Source organism: Diorhabda sublineata, chromosome 11 (assembly GCF_026230105.1).
Source record: "Diorhabda sublineata isolate icDioSubl1.1 chromosome 11, icDioSubl1.1, whole genome shotgun sequence".
NCBI classification, from domain to species: Eukaryota; Metazoa; Arthropoda; class Insecta; order Coleoptera; family Chrysomelidae; genus Diorhabda; species Diorhabda sublineata.
In genome coordinates this window covers 14,040,511-14,061,822 of record NC_079484.1, presented here as the reverse complement: position 1 = coordinate 14,061,822, position 21,312 = coordinate 14,040,511, and the positions used below count along the sequence as shown (strand labels likewise).

The following is a 21,312-nucleotide window of genomic DNA, read 5'->3' as shown; positions in this document are numbered from 1 at the left end:
CGATGGAGTGGCGACACTCTGGTTCGCCAAGACCTGCTGGAAAAGTTCTTGCTTCAGTTTTTTGGGATTGAGTAATCATGATTGATTTTTTGGTTAAGGGTTGAACAATAACTGGAGATTACTATTCGACATTACTGACCACTCTACGGGAAAAAATTGAAGAACAAAAATGCGGAAAGCTATCCAAAGGTGTTTCCTTTTTGTAGGACAACGCCACTGCACACAAATCTCATGTTGCCATGCAAAAAATTCATGATTTTGGGTTTTAATTACTAGAACACCCCTTTTATTTACCAGATTTAGCTCCATCTGACTATCATCTCTTTCCTCATCTGTAAAAAAGTTTGAAAAATCGTAAATTTCCTTCCAACGAGGAGGTAATAGAAGCTGTGGAGGTCTGGTTTGTAGAGCAAGAAGAAAAAATTTTTTTGAAACGCCTAGAGATGTTGCAGGTTCGCTGTAATAAATGTATCCAATTAAGAGAAAATATATGTTCAGTAATAAAATTTTTTGACATTGAAATTTTGTTTGGTTCTATAGTAAGCTAAGAATTTTTCAATATATCCTCGTATAATATCATGTATTAATAATCAGATTCTCATATTTCATCAATATACTTTATGTTTTCTTCCCCACACAGTCTCTAATAGTTCCTGAAAATGATGAAATCTGATTCTCAATAATGTGTGTTTATAATAAGAATGTCAAATTAGTCCTATTCCTTATTGTCTTGCTTTCGCTACAATATTGCCACTATGTGTCCCCTTCTTAGATTAGATAGATTGAATTGTTTCGTGTTTTCTATTTTTATTCCCTGACGAGGTATTCAGCAATGTTTTTTAGAAATCAACTATTGGTGAATTGACGACATCTGTTTCCATAATTTGAAGAGTTTATTAATATTTTATTTTCATTTCGAAACCTGAAGACTGGCAGCCCTATTTACACCTACGTCGTTGGCAGTTGAGTACCGTTCTAACTACCCTTGTTTTGCACGTTTCGATTGCAAAACGCCGTTGGTCTTGGCTGATAGAGGTATTCAAGAATTTTAGAAATTTCTCCGGAAATGTATTTTTTCAAATGGTAGCTTATGTAGTAACTATTAATGTGCACGCACTAACCATGTGGTTGTTTTCTGTGATTTTTAATATTTCTTGCCTTTTTTGCAGTCACTCTGGAATAATTGTATAGACCTGTATGGTGACCTACCAGTGGTATTCAAGTTTTGTGTCGTGATACATCGAGAATAGTGGAGCCCCACCCATTGGGGATTATGAAATGCTCCCTACCAGTTTTCTGGTAATTGGTTTTGGCGATGGGGCTGTTATATATGTATATTGAATTTGGGACAGATATCTTCACCTTTATAACGGATTAAACACCACTGAGAGACTTGTCAGCCTGTTTTTGTACGCTCCCCATACTTTATTTTGAATCGCCTCAATGTTTAGCAACTATTTGAAAGTAATTTTAATAAGATATTTGGATCCATGATGAAGAAATAGAACACACTCAGGACTGAGTGATCAACTGGCTAAGGAGCGATGGTTGCTATGCTGTCCCAATGCAGATAAGTTTTGAAGATAATTGATTTTCATCATCAATTTCATGTCATTCTTCATGAAAAGGTGTATGCAGCTTTATTATTTACTATATATTTTGCTTCATACACAAGTTTAAGTTATTAACTTATTTAAGTGTTATATTTTAAGGTCATATTTAGATTTTGTTATGTGAAGTATATAAACCACTCGGTCTTAGAGTCATATTTGGTTTTTTGTAAAGTCATCGTATCACTCGGACTTGAGGTCATACTTAGTTCTTTTTTTTTGTAAAATGTATGTATAATTGGATTTTAGGATAAATTTTAGTATATTCTACTTTTTTTCCATAAAGTGTCTTGGTTGTTTGAAATTAGACAGAAGCATTAGCTGAAGATAACCAGTTGTGATCTCAAGATATCCTGTTTGGGGTGGTTGTAGCGTGTGGTCTTTTTAGATAGCATATGCCAGTGTTCCTGTTTACTCTAACTTATATTGCATACCGCTACTTTTCCAGTCAATTCACATATAATATTTAGTAAACAGTGATTAACTTCTTATCTTTTATGATAAAATTTGTTTATCTAGTTGCTTAGGCTTTTAGACAATTACCATAGTTCTGGTACAAGGTGATATAGGTATAGATTAGGTATGCCTCTGCAAGATTCTAGTCATACATGATGAGAATATTGTGGCGCGGAAATAAATTCTTTGAGTATCGGTATTGGTGAACATTCTATTCTCTACTGTCTTAAATCTAGTGACTGGCCACCGCCTGTATATTTTCTTCATTTGAAATCAAATAGATAAGAATTAGATAGAATACCTAGGTCACACAATAACAGCAGAAACAAACCTATTATTTGAAAAACACGTATTGAACGTACGAAACCTCCCTAGATTTGCAACTAAGAAGCAGCTGCAGGGCTTCTTAGAAACATCAGGCTGGCTCAGGGAGCTCGTCCAGAACTACGCCAAGAAAACATCTTCTGCTGAGATGAGATTCATCTAGATCGCAGAGACAGAGGCCTCTTTACAAAACATAGGAGCAGTATTACGGCTCCCTCCTCCACCTGTCCAGATCTGATCCAATGCAAAGTCTCAGCCTCAACACCTCAACAACCCAAAATGGAAGCAGTCTTTTATAAGAGGGGGGGGGCAAAAGCAAAAGAAGCATCTGCTATGTCAGTACCAAGTTGAGTCCTGTCGGACATATAAACGAAATGGGGATATCCAGAAGCCGTAATACAGACAGGTCAGTTCCGAGGCAACAATTTCTTCTTTCTCTTCATATTATTATATTTATATGTTACTTGTTTCTCAATGAAAAAACAATTCCAGAAGGTTCAGTCGAAAATAGTATAAATACGCAACCGAATCAATGTCTGTCTGGTTTACTTAATATGCTAGTATATGGGAAATTGAGAGCCCATTAGAGTTTCGAGGATTTGTTTGTAATTTTTATTATTATGAGAGAAATATGTATTATTAAAAATGAATGTCATCAATTCAATATTTCCTTTATTTATTACACCAATTCTATTGTAAAGCCATTGGGCAATGAACTGTGGGAATACTGTATCTTTAAAATATTAAATAACTTTGAGGGAGTCTTCGATATAGTAATAATTGTTAGTTATAATTTTTGTCAAAATTTTTTAGTTAACCAAACAGTAACAGGCTCATTTCGAGTTTTTATTGGCCTAGATGAACATGTGGGTTTACTAATTTTTTGTGACCAAATAGCAGAAATACCGTTATTTCCTGTTCATGTTTCTTTAGTTTGTTTCTCAATTTATTTGTCATTAAAAATTTTTTTATTCATTTATCACCATTATTAGATGTTTCAAGCGTTGGATCATTAGTAAGTTCTTTATATGATATATTATTGTTAATAAGTTCTCTAGATAAATATAAATATTGCTGTTTCTCCATTATTACTTGTGACATTACCTTTGTCAGATGGTATCACTAGCAAATTTTGATTTTCGTTCAAAAACGTCTTGGTTATATGTTGTTTTTTATATAGAGATTCATTATGTTTATGAATATGGTTACTTAGATATTTGAGCTATAACGAAAAAAGATATGAAATCAATATTTGCTAATATACTTCTAATTAAAATATCTTTAGTGATTAGAAGATCAATAATGAATATAAAATATATTTACATTTCCATGTTTGATTGAATGCTCAATTATATCGGCACCCATAAGCTCAGTGTGTACATCCATTCTTATAGTTACAAAATGGTTGATAATTCCTAATAAAATGAATGTAGATAGGACTCCCCAACTTAGAAGGCAAAGTGCTGTCAAACACTGAACTCCAAACAGATGCCATCCTCCACCTGCATAAAAATGAATGGAGTCAAAATAAATTATGTATTTTAATGAGTTTTTGATACAAACGAAACCAACATGCACGACTTTTGCTTGTTAGAGATTTGATATGTCAGATTTTGATTATAAATTTTGATGAATATAACAAAATATAAAATGTGGGGCACCGGTCTAATCCCATCCAGCATAGGATTTTCTTATTGGTAAACATGTGGGTGTTGGAAAAATTAGCGTTTGCAGAAGACTGCGTCTGTACCAGACACTTTATAATTTTTAAGGCAAAAAAAAATTTCTGATAGATGTTTATGGGAAAGTACGTGAAATGATACTTTTGCGCACAAGTCGCGAAAATGAAAGGCACGAGGTATATAGGTATATCTTCAAATTTCTTTTGTGTTTATGTTTTTATATCGTCTTGACCTTAGGTCTCTTCTATTATAAAATTGGATTTCGATGTTTCGAAGATAGATAAAAATTTTGACGTTTCGACTACTTTCAGTATTTATCAAAATATGATATTGACACTGACAATTTGTTTATTTATATTGATCAATAGAATCAATAGAACACCAAAATCAAATAAGAAATTTATCAATTCCTATTTTTTTCATTAAAAAATATGTAGCAGTAATCAATTGAATTATTTGTAGTTTTATCATAATTTATACAATTTTTTTGGTATTTCATGGTTGTTTAATGCAGTTCTATTTTTTATCGTATTGACGATCTCTTAGTCTATATCCTAAATACTGAGATATTTGCTCTCTGTAGACAGCATCACAATTAGTACAAGTTACTTGATATATAATATTATTTCTTTCGTTTTTTCGTTTAACAGATTTCAGTTTAGTGAAATATTTGGATAGTGCATTATGTCCTTTATGACATACTAATATCAAATTTATTAAAATAATTAGCTAGTCCTTGTCCTTGTAACGAGAAATGTTTTACGTTTTGTTTTTTTTTTGTTATGTTTCTTAATTTATTATTATTATATTGATAATTTGTTTATCTTCTACTTGAATATGTTGTTTATCATTTTTCCAGATAATTATTTTCTTTCAATTCAGTTTTTGTTTTTTGAATAACTAAGTATCTAAATTCGGGATTTAATAGTTGTATTTATCTATCACCAAAACTTAATAGCACTGATATTTTTTGTGACAAGAATTGAATTTTTCAAAAACTTCAAGATATTCAAAATCGAAATGGAACAAAATAATGAAATCAATTTTCTTGATGTCACATTATATAAAGTTAACATACGAATAGAACGAAACCAACTTGGTCATCAAGATAGATGAACTATGAAACAAAAAAGATCAGTGATAATAAAACTGGCTAATAGATCTATCCAATTACCAGATCCTGAATTTAGATGCTTAGGTTATCAAAACACAAGAAGTGTAACGAAAGAAAATAATTATCAGGAAAAAATACTTGTTACGAACAAGTTCGCAAAATGGTTCCCTAGGCCAGCCTTTTCCAGGCCTACAATGGAATTTTAAAAATTCGGTAAACTCCGGCGGCAAATTTCGAGTGGAGTCTTTCACATTTTTTTATAAATAGCAGAAGCGCCTTTTTAATGTTTCCTTTTAGATCTTTTTTTATAGTATTTCTTCCAAATAATTTCTACGAAAAGAACGAATTAGTGAGAGTAATCGCAGAATATATTTAAGTGATATCTATAAGTAAATTAACATAAGTGTAGTGATTGTATTGTATGAGGTGTAAATAAATCAAAAACGTAAGAAACAATGTTTGTAAATTCACTCCACGAAAAAAAGATTGTAAATAAATATGAAAAACGTCACATTCGTCACAGAATGGAGATATTGTGAATGACACATAAACATGGCGAAGAGACTTGGGACTTGAAATTGTCGGAACTGAAAGTCAAACTGGAGAATAGTGAGTTTGAAACGTACGACAAGAAGAGAGAATTAGTAGAAAGATTCAAGCTGGCACTGGTAAGTGAAGTTGATCTCGTCACTTTCTAATAAAATGGACGAGAAGATTTCAAAAACGATATTTCTGTGAATATAAAAGACGATATTTCAAGTCCAAAAAATGATATTTCGGCAAATATTGATGACACGATTTTCCCTATGAAGGTCGATATTTCGACTATGAAAAATGATATTTCGGCCAATATGGATGACAAGATTTTGTCCGTTAAAAGCGACATTCCTGCTTAAATTTTAACAATGAAAACGGACATTGCTACTGATGTAGAAAACAAAATATCATCTCTAAAATCAGATATCAAGAACAGGATGACAACGGTGAATGAGAAGATTTAGAGGATAAAGTAAAAACGATTGACGAGAAAATAGGGGAGCTAGAGACAAAGAAAGCATATTTAAGAACAAAAGGTACTCCAACAGAAGAGAAGAAGATCGAACATACAAAACACTATGCAATATATAAGCATCACTCAAAATAGAGAAGATCGTCAGTTCTACACGAGTCAAGAACCCAACGTTTGACGGTAAAACGTCTTGGACTTGCTAGAGTGAATAATTTGTCCGATAAAGAAAACGCATTGAACTTGACCATTGCAATGCGGGGCGACGCCTTAGACGTACTCCAGACGATACCTCTAGAAGAAACTGACCACTTTTAACAGTTGAAAGAAAGGTTGGACATGCAATATCGTAACGATAATCTAGAAAACCTAAATCAATCGCAGTTGCAGAACCGAAGGCAGAAACGTGACGAAACTTTTCAAGAGTGCGGAGTAGACATTGCCCGACTTGTTCGATTTGCTCATCTATCAGCACCATAGAACATGATGGAATGTTTGGGCACCTAGGCATTTATTAATGGCCTGCGTGACCACGAGATGTAGGGGATGTTTCGGTAAATCCATCCGAAAACGTTACTAGATGTCCTGACTGCTGCTCTTGAATACGATGCATCCACTATAACTTCAGAATATAACGGGAATACAACCATACAAGAAGAAGGTGGCGAGGATAAATTGGACCAAATCGTCAACTTGTTGAAAGGTATGGTTAACAAGAAGCCGAGAGAGAGCAAACATCTAAATTGTGGTAAGTCAGGGCATGCACACAGATTATGTAAGCGTCCCGGGACTTCCGCAAACAAGAAAATCCAGTCACAGGGAAAATAAGAACGAGTCGCTTACAAGGGGGAGCACCGAACCAGGATATGAAGCTTGCCTCCTTCCACTGTGGTTCAAACTCTGTTAACACTAAAATAAAATTTAACTTTACATCACCAAAACATTTTTTCACGAATAATTTTAATAAAATGACTACTCCACAATTGCCTATTTTAAAAAAAGACTGTTTTGATATGATACCCGAATTTGATCGAAACAATGCATTACTTCCTAGGTTTATTGAAATTTCAGAGAAATTAGTAAGTAAGTTTTATAATACTGGAGATGTAGGGGATTTACAAAACGAATATTTGATGTCCAGCATCTTAGCAAAAATAAAAGGTGAAGCAGCCATAAACATTTCTTCTTGTACAATTAGAACTTGGGAAAATATAAAAGACGCACTTCTTAATACTTACGCTGACGAAAGAGATATTTACACTTTAAATATAGAACTTTCAGAAATGAAGCAAGGTCTTTCGAATTTTATAATAGAATCCAACATTTATTAAATCTTCAAATTTCTTATCTCATGACACATTCTAATGTTAATAAACATTTGATTTTGGGTAATTACTTTAAAAATTTGCCACTCGGAGTATTGCTACGCGATTTAAAAGAACTTTTACGCACATTAATGCGTACGAAAAATCCAGAAAATTTGAATATTGCTTTAAATGTTCTTACAAATGACTTTCAAGTTTATATGACCCAGAATAATATCCGAAAAATGTTTTTTCCTCTTTGAATACGCAAAATAATTCACATAAAAATAAAACCAATTTCCAAAATAATGTGGCATATAGGCAGCCACCTCCTAGGCAAAATCCTATGCAGAATTATCATTATACTAATCGAAATTCCACATCAAACCCGCAAAATCATCCATCAACTTCTTATATCCCTGCTAATAGAAATAATACAAACTTTTCTAATAATGGTCAAAACATATGAGTATGTCTACAAGAAATACATCTAGACTCCAACATCAAAATTATCAAAATAGGTTCCAACACAATCCGAATCAACCTAGAAATTTTATCTTGGAAGAACTCCATAATATAGACGATTCCGATTGCACTAATGATGAATCCGATAATTTTTTAGAGACGCCAGCCACGGAACCAAGCCAAACATTATCGATTTGTTAAACTTAAATAATTCAGAAAGTGTGGTACCCTATATAATTTTTCCTGAACAAAATCTTAAAGTTTTAATTGATACTGGTAGCACAAGATCCTTTGTGACACCAGCAGTAGCTGAAAAATATTTCAAAAAATGTCATGTCAATGTCAAAAAAACATTCCATGTATAATCTGCCTTTGGTAGCAGTCAACAAAATTTCTGCACACTCATTCCAATCCCTAAAATGTTTAATTATAGGCAACCGCTTAATTTAGAATATTGCGTTTTCAAATTTCACGATCATTTTTTTTGTTTGTTAGGATTAGATAATTTAAAAATACTTAATGCTATTATTGATTTAAATAATAATTTGCTTATGACTCCTTATAGTCAAATTAAATTGAATTACTTTGACATTAAAACTAGATCCACGAATTGTATAGTAGTGCCTCCACGTTATGAACAAGTAATTAAATTGAATATTGAAAATGTAATAAATGGTAATTTAATTATACCATATACTCGAATTGGGAAATTAGAAATCCCGGAATGTTTAACAAAAGTTGAAAATAATATAGCTTCATGTACAATTTTAAATCCTTCAGAATCCAACTTTCGAGTAGATTTAAGCCCTTCTATTAGTGTTGAGACATTCGATGAATACGAACAAACCCTCAACCCAAATTTTAATGAAATTTATTGTGAAAATGTTAAATTTGATGTTTCGAAAGTTAGAACTGAACATATGAATTCCGAAACTTCTAATGAAATACATATTTATACAAAATCATAGAGGCCCCCCGAGATTCACCGAACAACGGAAATTCAAAATCAAATACGAAAATTGTTAAGTGATAATATTATTAGACCATCCAATTCTCCATGGTCAAAGTAACTAGCTCAAAAGCCGAAGTTTCGACTCGTTGTTGACTATCGAAAACTGAATGAGATCACAATTGGAAATCTATATCCATTGCCAGATATTACAACGTTACTAGATAAGCTTGGCCGTTGTCAATATTTTACAACATTAGATCTCGCTTCTGGTTTCCATCAGATCGAAATTGCTCTGGAGGATATTCCGAAAACAGCCTTTAATATAGAAAATGGGCACTATGAATATGTGCGCATGCCCATGGGTCTGAAAGGAGCTCCTGCAACCTTTCAAAGAGTCATGGACAATATCCTAATAGGTATACAGAACAAGAAATGTTTGGTGTACCTTGATGATATAATTGTGTTCAGTACCAGGTTTACAAGAACACATCATAAATTTAAAAGAAGTATTCAATCGATTAAGAGATTCTAATTTTGAATTACAAATTGATAAATGCGAATTCTTGCGAAAAAAAGTAGCATATCTGGGACATATTGTAAAACCGAACCCAGATAAAATTTTAGCAATTCAAAAATTTCCAATACCAAAAAATTCAAAACAATTAAAAGCTTTCCTTGGACTCCTAGGGTATTACCGAAAATTTATAAGAGATTTTTCAAAATTGACTAAACCGTTAACTATTAGATTGAAAAGAGATGCAATTATCAATGTAAATGATTTAGATTATGTCGAATGCTTTGAAATGTGTAAAAATCTGTTGATGAATGAACCAATAGTTCAATATCCAGATTTTACCAAACCCTTTAATTTTACGACAGACGCCAGCAATTATGCTTTATGTGCTGTTCTAAATCAAGGAAAAATAGGCTCTGATTTACCTGTGGCTTACGCCAGCAGAAATCTAAATGATTAAGAATGCAACTATTCTGTAATCGAGAAAGAACTTCTTGCCATAGTTTTAGCAGCCAAATACTTCCGCCCCTATCTTTTTGGCAGAAAATTTACAATAGTTACCAATCATAAACCACTCCAGTGGTTATTCTCACTTAAAGATCCAAGTTCAAAACTTGTTAGATGGCGCTTGAAACTTGAAGAATATGATTATGATATCGTATACAAAAAGGTGCTTTAAATACCAATAGAGATTGTTTATTCCGAATTCAAATAAATATCAATGAAACTGAATTACAAGAACCTCAATGTTCTAGAAATTTATTAGTTTATATAGACAAATTTAATGAAAAACTCTCATCAACTCCCGATGATAATGTATCGCTAATAGTTGAAACAGATAATGAAAGTAATAATAAGAATGACGACGAAGGTATAACTGTTCATACAAATGAAGAAAATCCTGTAATTAGTATACTAATTTCAGATTCAGCGATAAATGTTGGTAAAATCAATTAACATTTTCAGAAGTAAATTTCGAACCAGCCGTACCTACTATTATGAAACTGTATGAAAAGAAACAAAGAACTGTTGTGCAATTAGCTAAAAACAATTTTGAGCAAAATGTCATTAATATCGTGGAAGAATACATAGTACCTAGAACTAAATATTTCATTTATTTCGAAGACCCAATTTATGTAAAATTCATTGTCATTCTACAAAATCACTTTCAAGATTCTCAAATTGACTATGTTAAATGTAATAAAAAATTAATAGATGTTTCTTTAAAGGAAGGTAAAGAAGTGATTCAAAATTACCACGAAGGTAAAACTAATCATAGGGGACTAGATGAAACTGAAAATCAATTAAAAGCTTTGTATTATTGGCCAAATCAAAGAGCAAACTTATATAAACGACTGTGAAGTTTGCCAGTTCAGCAAATATGATAGAAAACCAATAAAACCATTTTTAAATGTTACTTCCACAGCTACTAAACCTTTCCAAATTTTTCATTTAGACATGATAACCTTAGAAAATAGAAAATTGCTCACGATAATAGATTCATCTTTTAAATATGGTCAAATGTATGAATTAAAATCTAGACAAGGAATAGAGGTAGCTCATAGTCTAATTAAATATTTTACACACCACTGTATACCAAAACAAATAATTTCCGATAATGGAACTGTTGTAAAAGAACTATTAGAAATGGATAAAATTAAAATTAATTTCATAAGTTCCCAACACCTAGAATCGAATGGAATTGCTGAAAGATAACACTTTACGATTATTGAACACGTCAGACTTTTGAATAATCAAAAAGATTTTAAAAATTACACTATTGAAAATAAAATACTTTTCGCATTATTAGCGTTTATTCTGCATCAAAATTGAAACCAAACGAAATAATTACCGGACACATAAACACCTTTCGATATAGAAATTGATCAACAAGTAGTTAATGATTATATACAAAATCATAAAGACAAAATGAAAATTTTATACTCGAAGTTAAATCACAAATTACAGGAAAACAAATCAAAAGTAATCTCTAAAGCAAATAAAAGCCGTGAAGAATTACCAGATACAATACCCACTAAAGTCTATGTGCGTAATAAACAGGCACAAGGTAAAACCAAAAATAAATATAAAAGTGAAGAAATTAAAAGCAAAAATATCCGACTAAAAACAGCTAAAATCGCTACTAGACACAAAAATACTTCAGAAAATATTAATTTTTCAAACATAAAACATCCTAAAAAGACTCCCTATAAATTTATTTTAGGTTCGTCACCGTCGGAGACGCAACAGTCAAAATAAAAGATGTTACCCATAACTTGGGAATACTTCCCATAAATCTTGGATATGCCAAGCTGCAAAAATCCAGTCATACTTTTGTTCATTTTTATAATTTAAGTCCATTACTAGTAGAATATAATAAGTTAAGTATTCAATATAATCACGTTAAATATAATATGTCTAATAATACATTTTTTCTATCTGAAACAGAAAATATTGTAAATATAATAGAGTACACTAGGAATAATATAGAAGAAAGAATTAACTCAATTATGGAACATCTAAAACAAAACCAAGAAAACTTGCAAAATCAAATTAGAATGCAATATTCTGTTAGTCACCAAATAACTGATAATTTTAATAAGACAATTCAGGACATTCAGTATAATGAAAAAATATTAAAAACGAAAATATTTGAGATAAGAGATTTTTTAGATTTTCAAGCAAATACGTAAAATATTATTTATTTGAAAGAGTTATTCAACGAACTTCTTATCACATTCAATGTAATTATTACATCCAAGTATTATAAAATCTCACGATTTATTTGTAGAGTTGCAAAAAGTGCATTATTACTACCAAGCGGAATTACCCTTCGAATTAAAACATAAAAATATTTTAGAATTTGAAGCCGTCATAGACGTAGTTTGTAAAGTAGAAATTATCAAATACAATATTTTTTATCGATACCTATTTATTATGATATTTTATTTAATCTTTTTTATATGTTACCTATACCTACAGAAATTGAATCAGAATACGTAACATTAATACCTAATTCAAAATTTTTACTTAAATCAAATAATGTCATTAAACCTCTAAATGAAATTTGTACTCACGGCAATATTTTTCAATGTCATAACCATTTGCAAGACAATAATAATTATGGATGCGAAGAAAACATATTGCTAGCAGAAAATTCTACATATTGTCAATATACAAAAATTGAAATAATTAAGAATCACATTGAAACTATTCCGGAGATGAATCAATTTTTGGCAATATTTCCTGTAGAAGAAAAATTAATCATAAAATGTAAGCAAGAAACTGAAGTGAGAGCTCTTAAAGGCATTTATTTAATAGAAAATTCAGCATGTAAGATTATATTTAGGAACCAAGAGTTAATATTTCAACAAAAAACGTTTGGACAACCTTTTGTCATAAATGAATTAAATTTGAAATTAAATCCATTACACGTTTCTCCAATGAAGATTGATTTATAAAGTTTAAAAATTAAGGATATTCCAAATCAACTGGTAACGCCAATATTCACGGGAAACAATAATTTTCACATTCCCAGTATTTATACTATTCTTCTTATTTATATAGCATTGATATTGGCCATCTTGTGGATTATATATAAGAGAACACATTCAGGAAGGACAAGTAAGAATCACCCGCAGGCAATAGAAGATTGGATCCAGCTTCCAGGAGAAGCTTCCTTCTAAAGGGGGAGGTGTCACCTACGCCATTGCTCTTAGGTGGACAGTATATTGTGTTGATTAAGAACTTATTTTATTGTAGAATTGCATAGTTTGTGTTTATTAAAAATTTATTTAATTCATGATTATAATAAAAATATCAGTCTTGTATTTGAAATTGTTGATAGAGTTTATTATAGAAATAAAGATAGTTTTCAAAAACACGGTTTCAGTTAATTAAAAGTTAAGTGGCGCAGTCAGTAGGATAGTCAATCGAAAGTTAAAGCATATAACAGTCGGTTCGTTCTACGATTTGTTGACTATTCGAACAAGTGAAGTTTAATTATTGGAACTCTTAGTTGTGCGAACTGAGTAACTCAACTAGAAGATCTGTGTTGTGCCAGAAACCGGAAGAATCAAGAAGATGATAGTTGTTCCTGTGCAATCCGAGCCTATGGGAAAGATCTTCATTCTATTGCTGTAATTGTTTTTATGTCATATAGAGGAAATATTAATTATTTATCCGATATATATATATATATATATATATATATATATATATATATATATATATATATATATATATATATAGTAAAGAAGTTTTTGCCAGTTATATTATGAGCGGTTTCTTATTGGGAACGTGGCAAGGAAACACCAAAGAGGATAAACTTCAATATATTTTCCGAGCTTTTGAATACTTATGCATTCATCTTCTGGAAAATAATTAATTAAGATTTCTAGTGATTTTTGATAGTATTAATGCTTGTGTGTGTGAAGGGGGAGCGGTTGGCATCATCTTCTGCTATTTGCCACATAATAATTTTGGTTTGTATAGCAACTAAAATGTAACACTACTTATATGTTTATATCATTTGTTTTTATGAATTTTATGATAGAATCTAGAACCGATTTATTGTTTGAAGAAATTATTGTAGAAATATTTACAGGTAATTGGAATCCATGTTTCGTCAATTGAGCTATCAGTTCATCTGTAGGTAAAATATGATTGGTGCAATCGAAGAATATATGATTTATGTCAGCAATTTTATTATTATTGCAAGTACAATTTGGAGAGCTTACTAAGCCAAGTCTGTGAAGATGCACCGGGAAGCGGCCATGATTCAATTTTATTCTTGATGTTGTGCTAGAGTAATATTTACTTTTGTTGGGGAATTCAAGGTGCGATATTTTTTTTTGGCAGTTCAGGGTGAATAAGGTAGTATTGATTTTTAGATTTATTAGCGATATCATCCTATATTTTCGACCAGTCTGATTTAATATGATTTCTGGAATTACTAATGAGATCAGAGTACTGTGGGGGATACTATGTAACTGCTCCCGTGATAGATTTCCTGGCCAAAACCTGCTTTTTCATTACATATGATCCCCACATGAGCCTTGGTCCAGATAAATGTTATATTTATATTTGAAGAACTAATGAAATATGTAAGTTTTTTTGAGTTGAAAATTACATTGTTTCTGAAATGTTTGAAGGGGGAGCCCTGAAGAGCTTCCAGAACTGATTTGGAGTCGGATATGATTACAACGCCTTTTGTTTTTTGTTTCAAACACCATGTTAGTGCTTTTTCTATAGCAAGAGCTTCTGCGGTAAATATTGAACATATATTTAGTAATCGGCAACGAAATTCTATATCAATATTAGAGTTATAGAACGCTAAACCTTCGTTCCATCGTCACTCTTCGAACCATCTGTGTAAATAATTGTGTGATCTTCAAATTTATTCAATATAGTTTTCATAAGTGCATTATTTAATGAAGGAATATCGGTGTATTCAATAAAGATTATGTATGATATAAGTATTGAAAAAGATAATCTCAAATTTGCATCTATAGATTGGATATATTTCATTATATATATATATATATATATATATATATATATATATATATATATATATATATATATATATACTACTACTACTACTACTACTAATACTAGTATATATATATATATATATATATATATATATATATATATATATAATTATATATAATATATATATATGGTAAAGCGTACTACTGAGGTACGAGACATTATTCCACTCACTATTCTCGGCAGAAGAGCTGGATCGAGCTTTAAACAGGATCAAATTAAAAAAGGCTGCAGGACCCGACCATATACCACCGGAGATAATTAGATGTGTCGCACAAAGACTTTCACCAATCTGTCTGAATGTAATGAACCACCAAATCCTGAAGGGCGAATTCACAGATATCTGGAAAACCGCCAAATTGCTGCTCATAGAAAAACCACATAAAGAAGGACAATCAAAACTCACATACAGACCGCTGTGCCTAATAAATTGCATGGGAAAACTACTAGAGCACCTTATAAAAGAAAGAATAGTTGAAGAAATCTGCAGAACAGGAGGCCTTGCTGATACACAGTTTGGATTTGTGAAAAAGAAATCGACCATAGACGCTATGCTGAGAGTAATGGAAGAGGTAAATAAAGCAAAAAGACTCGCACATCAAAATAGAAAACTATGCTTGCTAGTGACCCTGGATGTCAAAAATGCCTTCAACTCGGCACCCTGGCAAGGCATCGTAAGAGAACTTGAAAAAAGAAAGATAGCACCATATTTGATACGAATGGTAAAAAACTACTTTACCAACCGAAGGATCTTAATTGGCGACAGAACTAACATGGAAGTGACAAGTGGTGTACCGCAAGGCTCTGTACTTGGACCCACTTTGTGGAACGTCTACTACGACGATGTACTACGCCTGGATATGCCGCCAGGAGTCGTGCTTATTGGATTCGCTGACGACTTGGCGGTAGTAGCGAGTGGGAAGACGGAGAACGAAATCGTAGCTGTGACCAACTTAGCAGTGCAAAGGGTTGTGGAATAGATGAAATCCAGAGGACTAGAATTGGCGTCAGAAAAAACAGAGGCAACGTTGCTGGTGGATAGAAAGATTGTTAAACAGGTGACTATCGATATAATAGACACACCGGTCTTCACTCAACCACAAACTAAATACCTAGGGGTATTTTGGATGCTTTGCAGCATACTTCTGCAGATTCAAAATAAAAGACTCGCCACTTTGCCAGTATTGTGGCAATGAACAGGACGATGTTTATCATACCTTTTTTGTGTGCCCTAGGTGGCAAAATGAAAGAAGACGAGCTGAAACAGAAGCAAATACCATCATAACCCCAGAAAACATAGTCCAAACCATGCTACAGTCTCCTACAATGTGGAACGTGATATCTACTATGGCGTCGAACATTATAACACAAAAGGAAAGAGACGAAATAACAAGAGCAATTAGAAACTATTAGACAATAAAAAAAAAGGATAAGAGGCAGGGCATCACGACGAAGTAATACAATACCTTTAGGTGGTTCCATCGCGATGCCAGCAGGCAGGAAAGAGGGAAGGGTTTAGTCGGTCGGTGAATGCTGGAGGCAGCACCAACCCGGCACTATTCGAGCAAATAAGACCGCCATGTGCCAAGCATGAATGTCTGGTAGCAGATTCCTAATCCTCTAAAGTAATATATATATATATATATATATATATATATATATATATATATATATATATATATATATATATATATATATATATATAGTAAAGTATTTTGGGTGGTATCAACAAAAGCATCAGCTAGTGGCGGAGAGTTTTTATCTAATATTTGTTGGTAAGATTTTGTATATTTAAATTTGCTATTTTTGAAAACGACAATGAATTAAATGCTCTGCATTTAATGATTTGTTTACGAGCTAAATACAGCCTTCTAATTTCAGTAGAAGCTCTATCCTTTGATACAGTATACTGCATGATGGAGGTCTCTCACGCATCGCTCATAAGTATTATGGGATTATGAGGAATTATTGTTATATTATCGTCCATAATGTCATGCAAATCTATGGTATAGATATTAAAAAGAATAGGGTTGAAAATAGAACCTTGAAGTAAACCATTATTCACTATTAAAGGGCCATGTAATACATTACTGTTATCGCGAATAATTATCTTACGGTTTTTGAAGAGTTCCAAAATGATACCCCATACCTTTTTGTTTATACCCATCATATTCATTTTAGACATTGGATGTTGAGATCAACAACATCGTAGACTCCTTTGAGATCAATAAAGAGACATAGATAAATATTCGTTCTTAGAAAAAGATAATTGGATATCTGAGACAAGTTGTGCTAGAGCGTCTACAGTTCCTTGACGTCTACTAAAACCATATTGACTTTTTGGTGCCAAGGAGTAACTTTCTATAAAAATCTCCAGCGTTCAAACGTTCAAAAGACTTTGTTATGCATGAGAATAAAGAAATAGGCCGACAAGATGTTGAAGAATCAGGTTTCTTATTGGGTTTTAGTATTCACGTTATGATAATCTCCTTCAAATTATCTGAATAATCTTGTCCAAGCCACCAACCAATATATATATATATATATATATATATATATATATATATATATATATATATATATATATATATATATATATATATATATATATATAACTTAACTTTTAATTTACTGGAACCGTGTTTTTAAAAACTAACTTTATTTCTAACATAAATTCTACCAACAACTTCAATTACAAGACAGAGATATTTTTTATTACAAACGTGAATTAAATAATCTTTTGGTAAACACAAGCTAAGCAATTCTACAATAAAATAAGTTCTTAATCAGCACAATATACTGTCCACCTAAGGGCAATGGCGTAGGTGACACCTCCCCCTTTAGAAGGAAGCTTCTCCTGGAAGCTGGATCCCATCTTCTGTTGCCTGCGGGTGATTCTTACTTGTCCTTCCTGAATGTTTCCTCTTATACAAAATCCACAAGAAGGCCAAGATCAATGCTATATAAAGAAGAATAGTCCAAATACTGGGAATGTGAAAATTAGTGTTATCCCTGAATATTGGCGTTACCAGTTGATTTGGAATATCCTTTAATTTTAATTTTTTTAAATCAATCCTCATTGGAGAAACGTGTAATTGATTTAATTTCAAATTTAATTCATTTATTACAAAAGGTTGTCCAAACGTTTTTTGTTGAAATATTAACTCTTGGTTCCTAAATATAATTTTACATGCTGAATTTTCTATTAAATAAATGCCTTTAAGAGTTCTCACTTCAGATTCTTGCTTACATTTTATGATTAATTTTTCATCTACGGGAAATATTGCCAAAAATTGATTTATCTCCGGAATAATTTCAATGTGATTCTTAATTATTTCAATTTTTGTATATTGACAATATGTAGAATTTCCTGCTAGCAATATGTTCTCTTCGCATCCATAATTATTATTGTCTTGCAAATGGTTAGGACATTGAAATATATTGCCGCGAGTACAAATGTCATTTAGAGGTTTAATGACATTATTTGATTTAAGTAAAAATTTTGAATTAGGTATTAATGTTACGTATTCTGATTCAATTTCTGTAGGTATAGGTAACATATAAAAAAGATTAAATAAAATATCATAGTTAATGGGTATGGATAAAAAATATTGAATTTGATTATTTTCTACTTTACAAACTACGTCTATGACGGCTTCAAATTCTAAAATATTTTTATGTTTTAATTCAAAGGGTAATTCCGCTTGGTAGTAATAATGCACTTTTTGCAACTCAACAAATAAATCGTGAGATTTTATAATACTTGGATGTAATAATTACATTGAATGTGATAAGAAGTTCGTTGAATAACTCTTTTAAATATTTAATATTTGCCGCATTTGCTTTAAAATCTAGAATATCTCTTATCTCAAATATTTTCGTTTTTAATAATTTTTCATTATACTGAATGTCCTGAATTGTCTTATTAAAATTATCAGTTATTTGGCGACTAACAGAATATTGCATTCTTATTTGATTTTGCAAGTTTTCTTGGTTTTGTTTTAAATGTTCCATAATTGAATTAATTCTTTCTCCATCTTCAGAGTCCAAGTTTCCTGTTATTGTTTTTACTATTGATCCAAGACCGTTAATTAACCCTCTCTTTGGTCTATCTAAGGTAGAATGAATATTAATGTTATCAAATTTTTCTTCTATACTATTCCTAGTGTACTCTATTATATTTACAATATTTTCTGTTTCAGAATGAAAAAATGTACTATTAGACATATTATATTTAACGTGATTATATTGTATACTTAACTTATTATATTCTACGAGTAGTGGACTTAAATTATAAAAATGAACAAAAGTATGACTGGATTTCTGCAGCTTGGCATATCCAAGATTTATGGGAAGTATTCCCAAGTTATGGGTAACATCTTTTATATTGACTGTTGCGTCTCCGGCGGTGACGAACCTAAAATAAATTTATAAGGAGTCTTTTTAGGACGTTTTATGTTTGAAAGATGAATATTTTCTGAAGTATTTTTGTGTCTAGTAGCGATTTTAGCTGTTTTTAGTCGGTTATTTTTGCTTTTGATTTCTTCACTTTTATATTTATTTTTGGTTTTACCTTGTGCCTGTTTATTACGCACATAGACTTTAGTGGGTATTGTATCTGGTAATTCTTCACGGCTTTTATTTGCTTTAGAGATTACTTTTGATTTATTTTCCTGTAATTTTTTATTTAAATTCGAGTATATAATTTTCATTTTATCTTTATGATTTTGTATATAATTATTAACTACTTGTTGATCAATTTCTATATCGAAAGGTGTGTTACTGGTTATGTGTCCGGTAATTATTTCGTTTGGTTTCAATTTTGTTGCAGAATGAACGCTATTATTATAGGCTAATAATGCGTAAAGTATTTTATTTTCAATAGTCTCATTTTTAAAATCTTTTTGATTATTCAAAAGTCTGACGTGTTCAATAATCGTAGAGTGGAATCTTTCAGCAATTCCATTCGATTCTGGATGTTGAGAGCTTATGAAATGAATTTTAATTTTATGCGTTTCTAATAGTTCTTTTACAACAGAATTTTTTAACTCAGTTCCATTGTCCGAAATTATTTGTTCTGGTATACAGTGGTGTGTAAATATTTAATTAGACTATGAGCTACCTCTATTCCTTGTCTAGATTTTAATCCATACATTTGACCATATTTGGAAAATGAATCTATTATCGTAAGAAATTTACTATTTTCTAAGGTTATCGTGTCTAAATGCAAAATTTGAAAAGGTTTAGTAGCTGTGGGGGTAACATTTAAAAATGGTTTTATTGGTTTTCTATCATATTTGCTTAACTGGCAAACTTCACATTTGTTTATATAAGTTTGTATAGATGCTCTTTGATTTGGCCAGTAATACAAAGTTTTTAATTGATTTTCAGTTTCATCTAGTCCTCTATGATTAGTCTTACCTTCGTGGTAATTTTGAATCACTTCTTTAATTTCATTTAAGGGAACATCTATTAATTTTTTATTACATTTAACAAAGTTAATTTGAGAATCTTGAAAGTGATTTTGTAGAATGACACTGAATTTTTCATAAATTGGGTCTTCGAAATAAATAAAATATTTAGTTTTTGGTACTATGTATTCTTTTACGAAATTAATGACATCTTGCTCAAAATTGTTTTTAGATAATTGCACAACAATTCTTTGTTTATTTTCATATAGTTTCATAATAGTAGGTACGGCTGGTTCGAAATTTACTTCCGAAAATATTAATTGATTTTTACCAACATTTATCGCTGAATCTGAAATTGGTATACCAATTACAGGATTTTCCTCATTTGTATGAACAGTTATATCTTCATCGTCATTCTCATTATTATTACTTTCATTATCTGTTTCAACTATTAGCGATACATTATCATCGGTAGTTGGAGTTTTTTATTAAATTTGTCCATATAAACTAATAATTTTTTAGAACATTGAGGTTCTTGTAATTCAGTTTCATTGATATTTATTTGAATTCGGGATAAACAATCGCTATTGGTATGTAAAGCACCCTTTTTGTATACAATATCATAATCATATTCCTCAAGTTTCAAGCGCCATCTAACAAGTTTTGAACTTGGATCTTTAAGTGAGAATAACCACTGGAGTGGTTTATGATCGGTAACTATTGTAAATTTTCTGCCAAAAAGATAGGGGCGGAAGTATTTGGTTGCCCAAACTATGGCAAGAAGTTCTTTCTCGATTACAGAATAGTTGCATTCTGAATCATTTAGGGTTCTGCTGGCGTAAGCCACAGGTAAATCAGAGCCTATTTTGCCTTGACTTAGAACAGCACCTAAAGCATAATTGCTGGCATCTGTGGTAAGGT

General features: G+C 31.3%; 1 protein-coding gene across 1 annotated transcript in view; it reads right to left on the bottom strand.

Annotated features, from left to right (window-relative positions):
• The window catches only part of LOC130450039 (putative ammonium transporter 2), a 152,431-nt gene that overhangs the window by 12,992 nt on the left and 118,127 nt on the right, over nucleotides 1–21,312 (bottom strand). Inside the window, exon 10 of the mRNA XM_056788201.1 lies at nucleotides 3,714–3,892. Within this exon, the coding sequence (XP_056644179.1) occupies nucleotides 3,714–3,892 (179 nt within the window). The remainder of the gene's footprint in view (nucleotides 1–3,713; nucleotides 3,893–21,312) is intronic.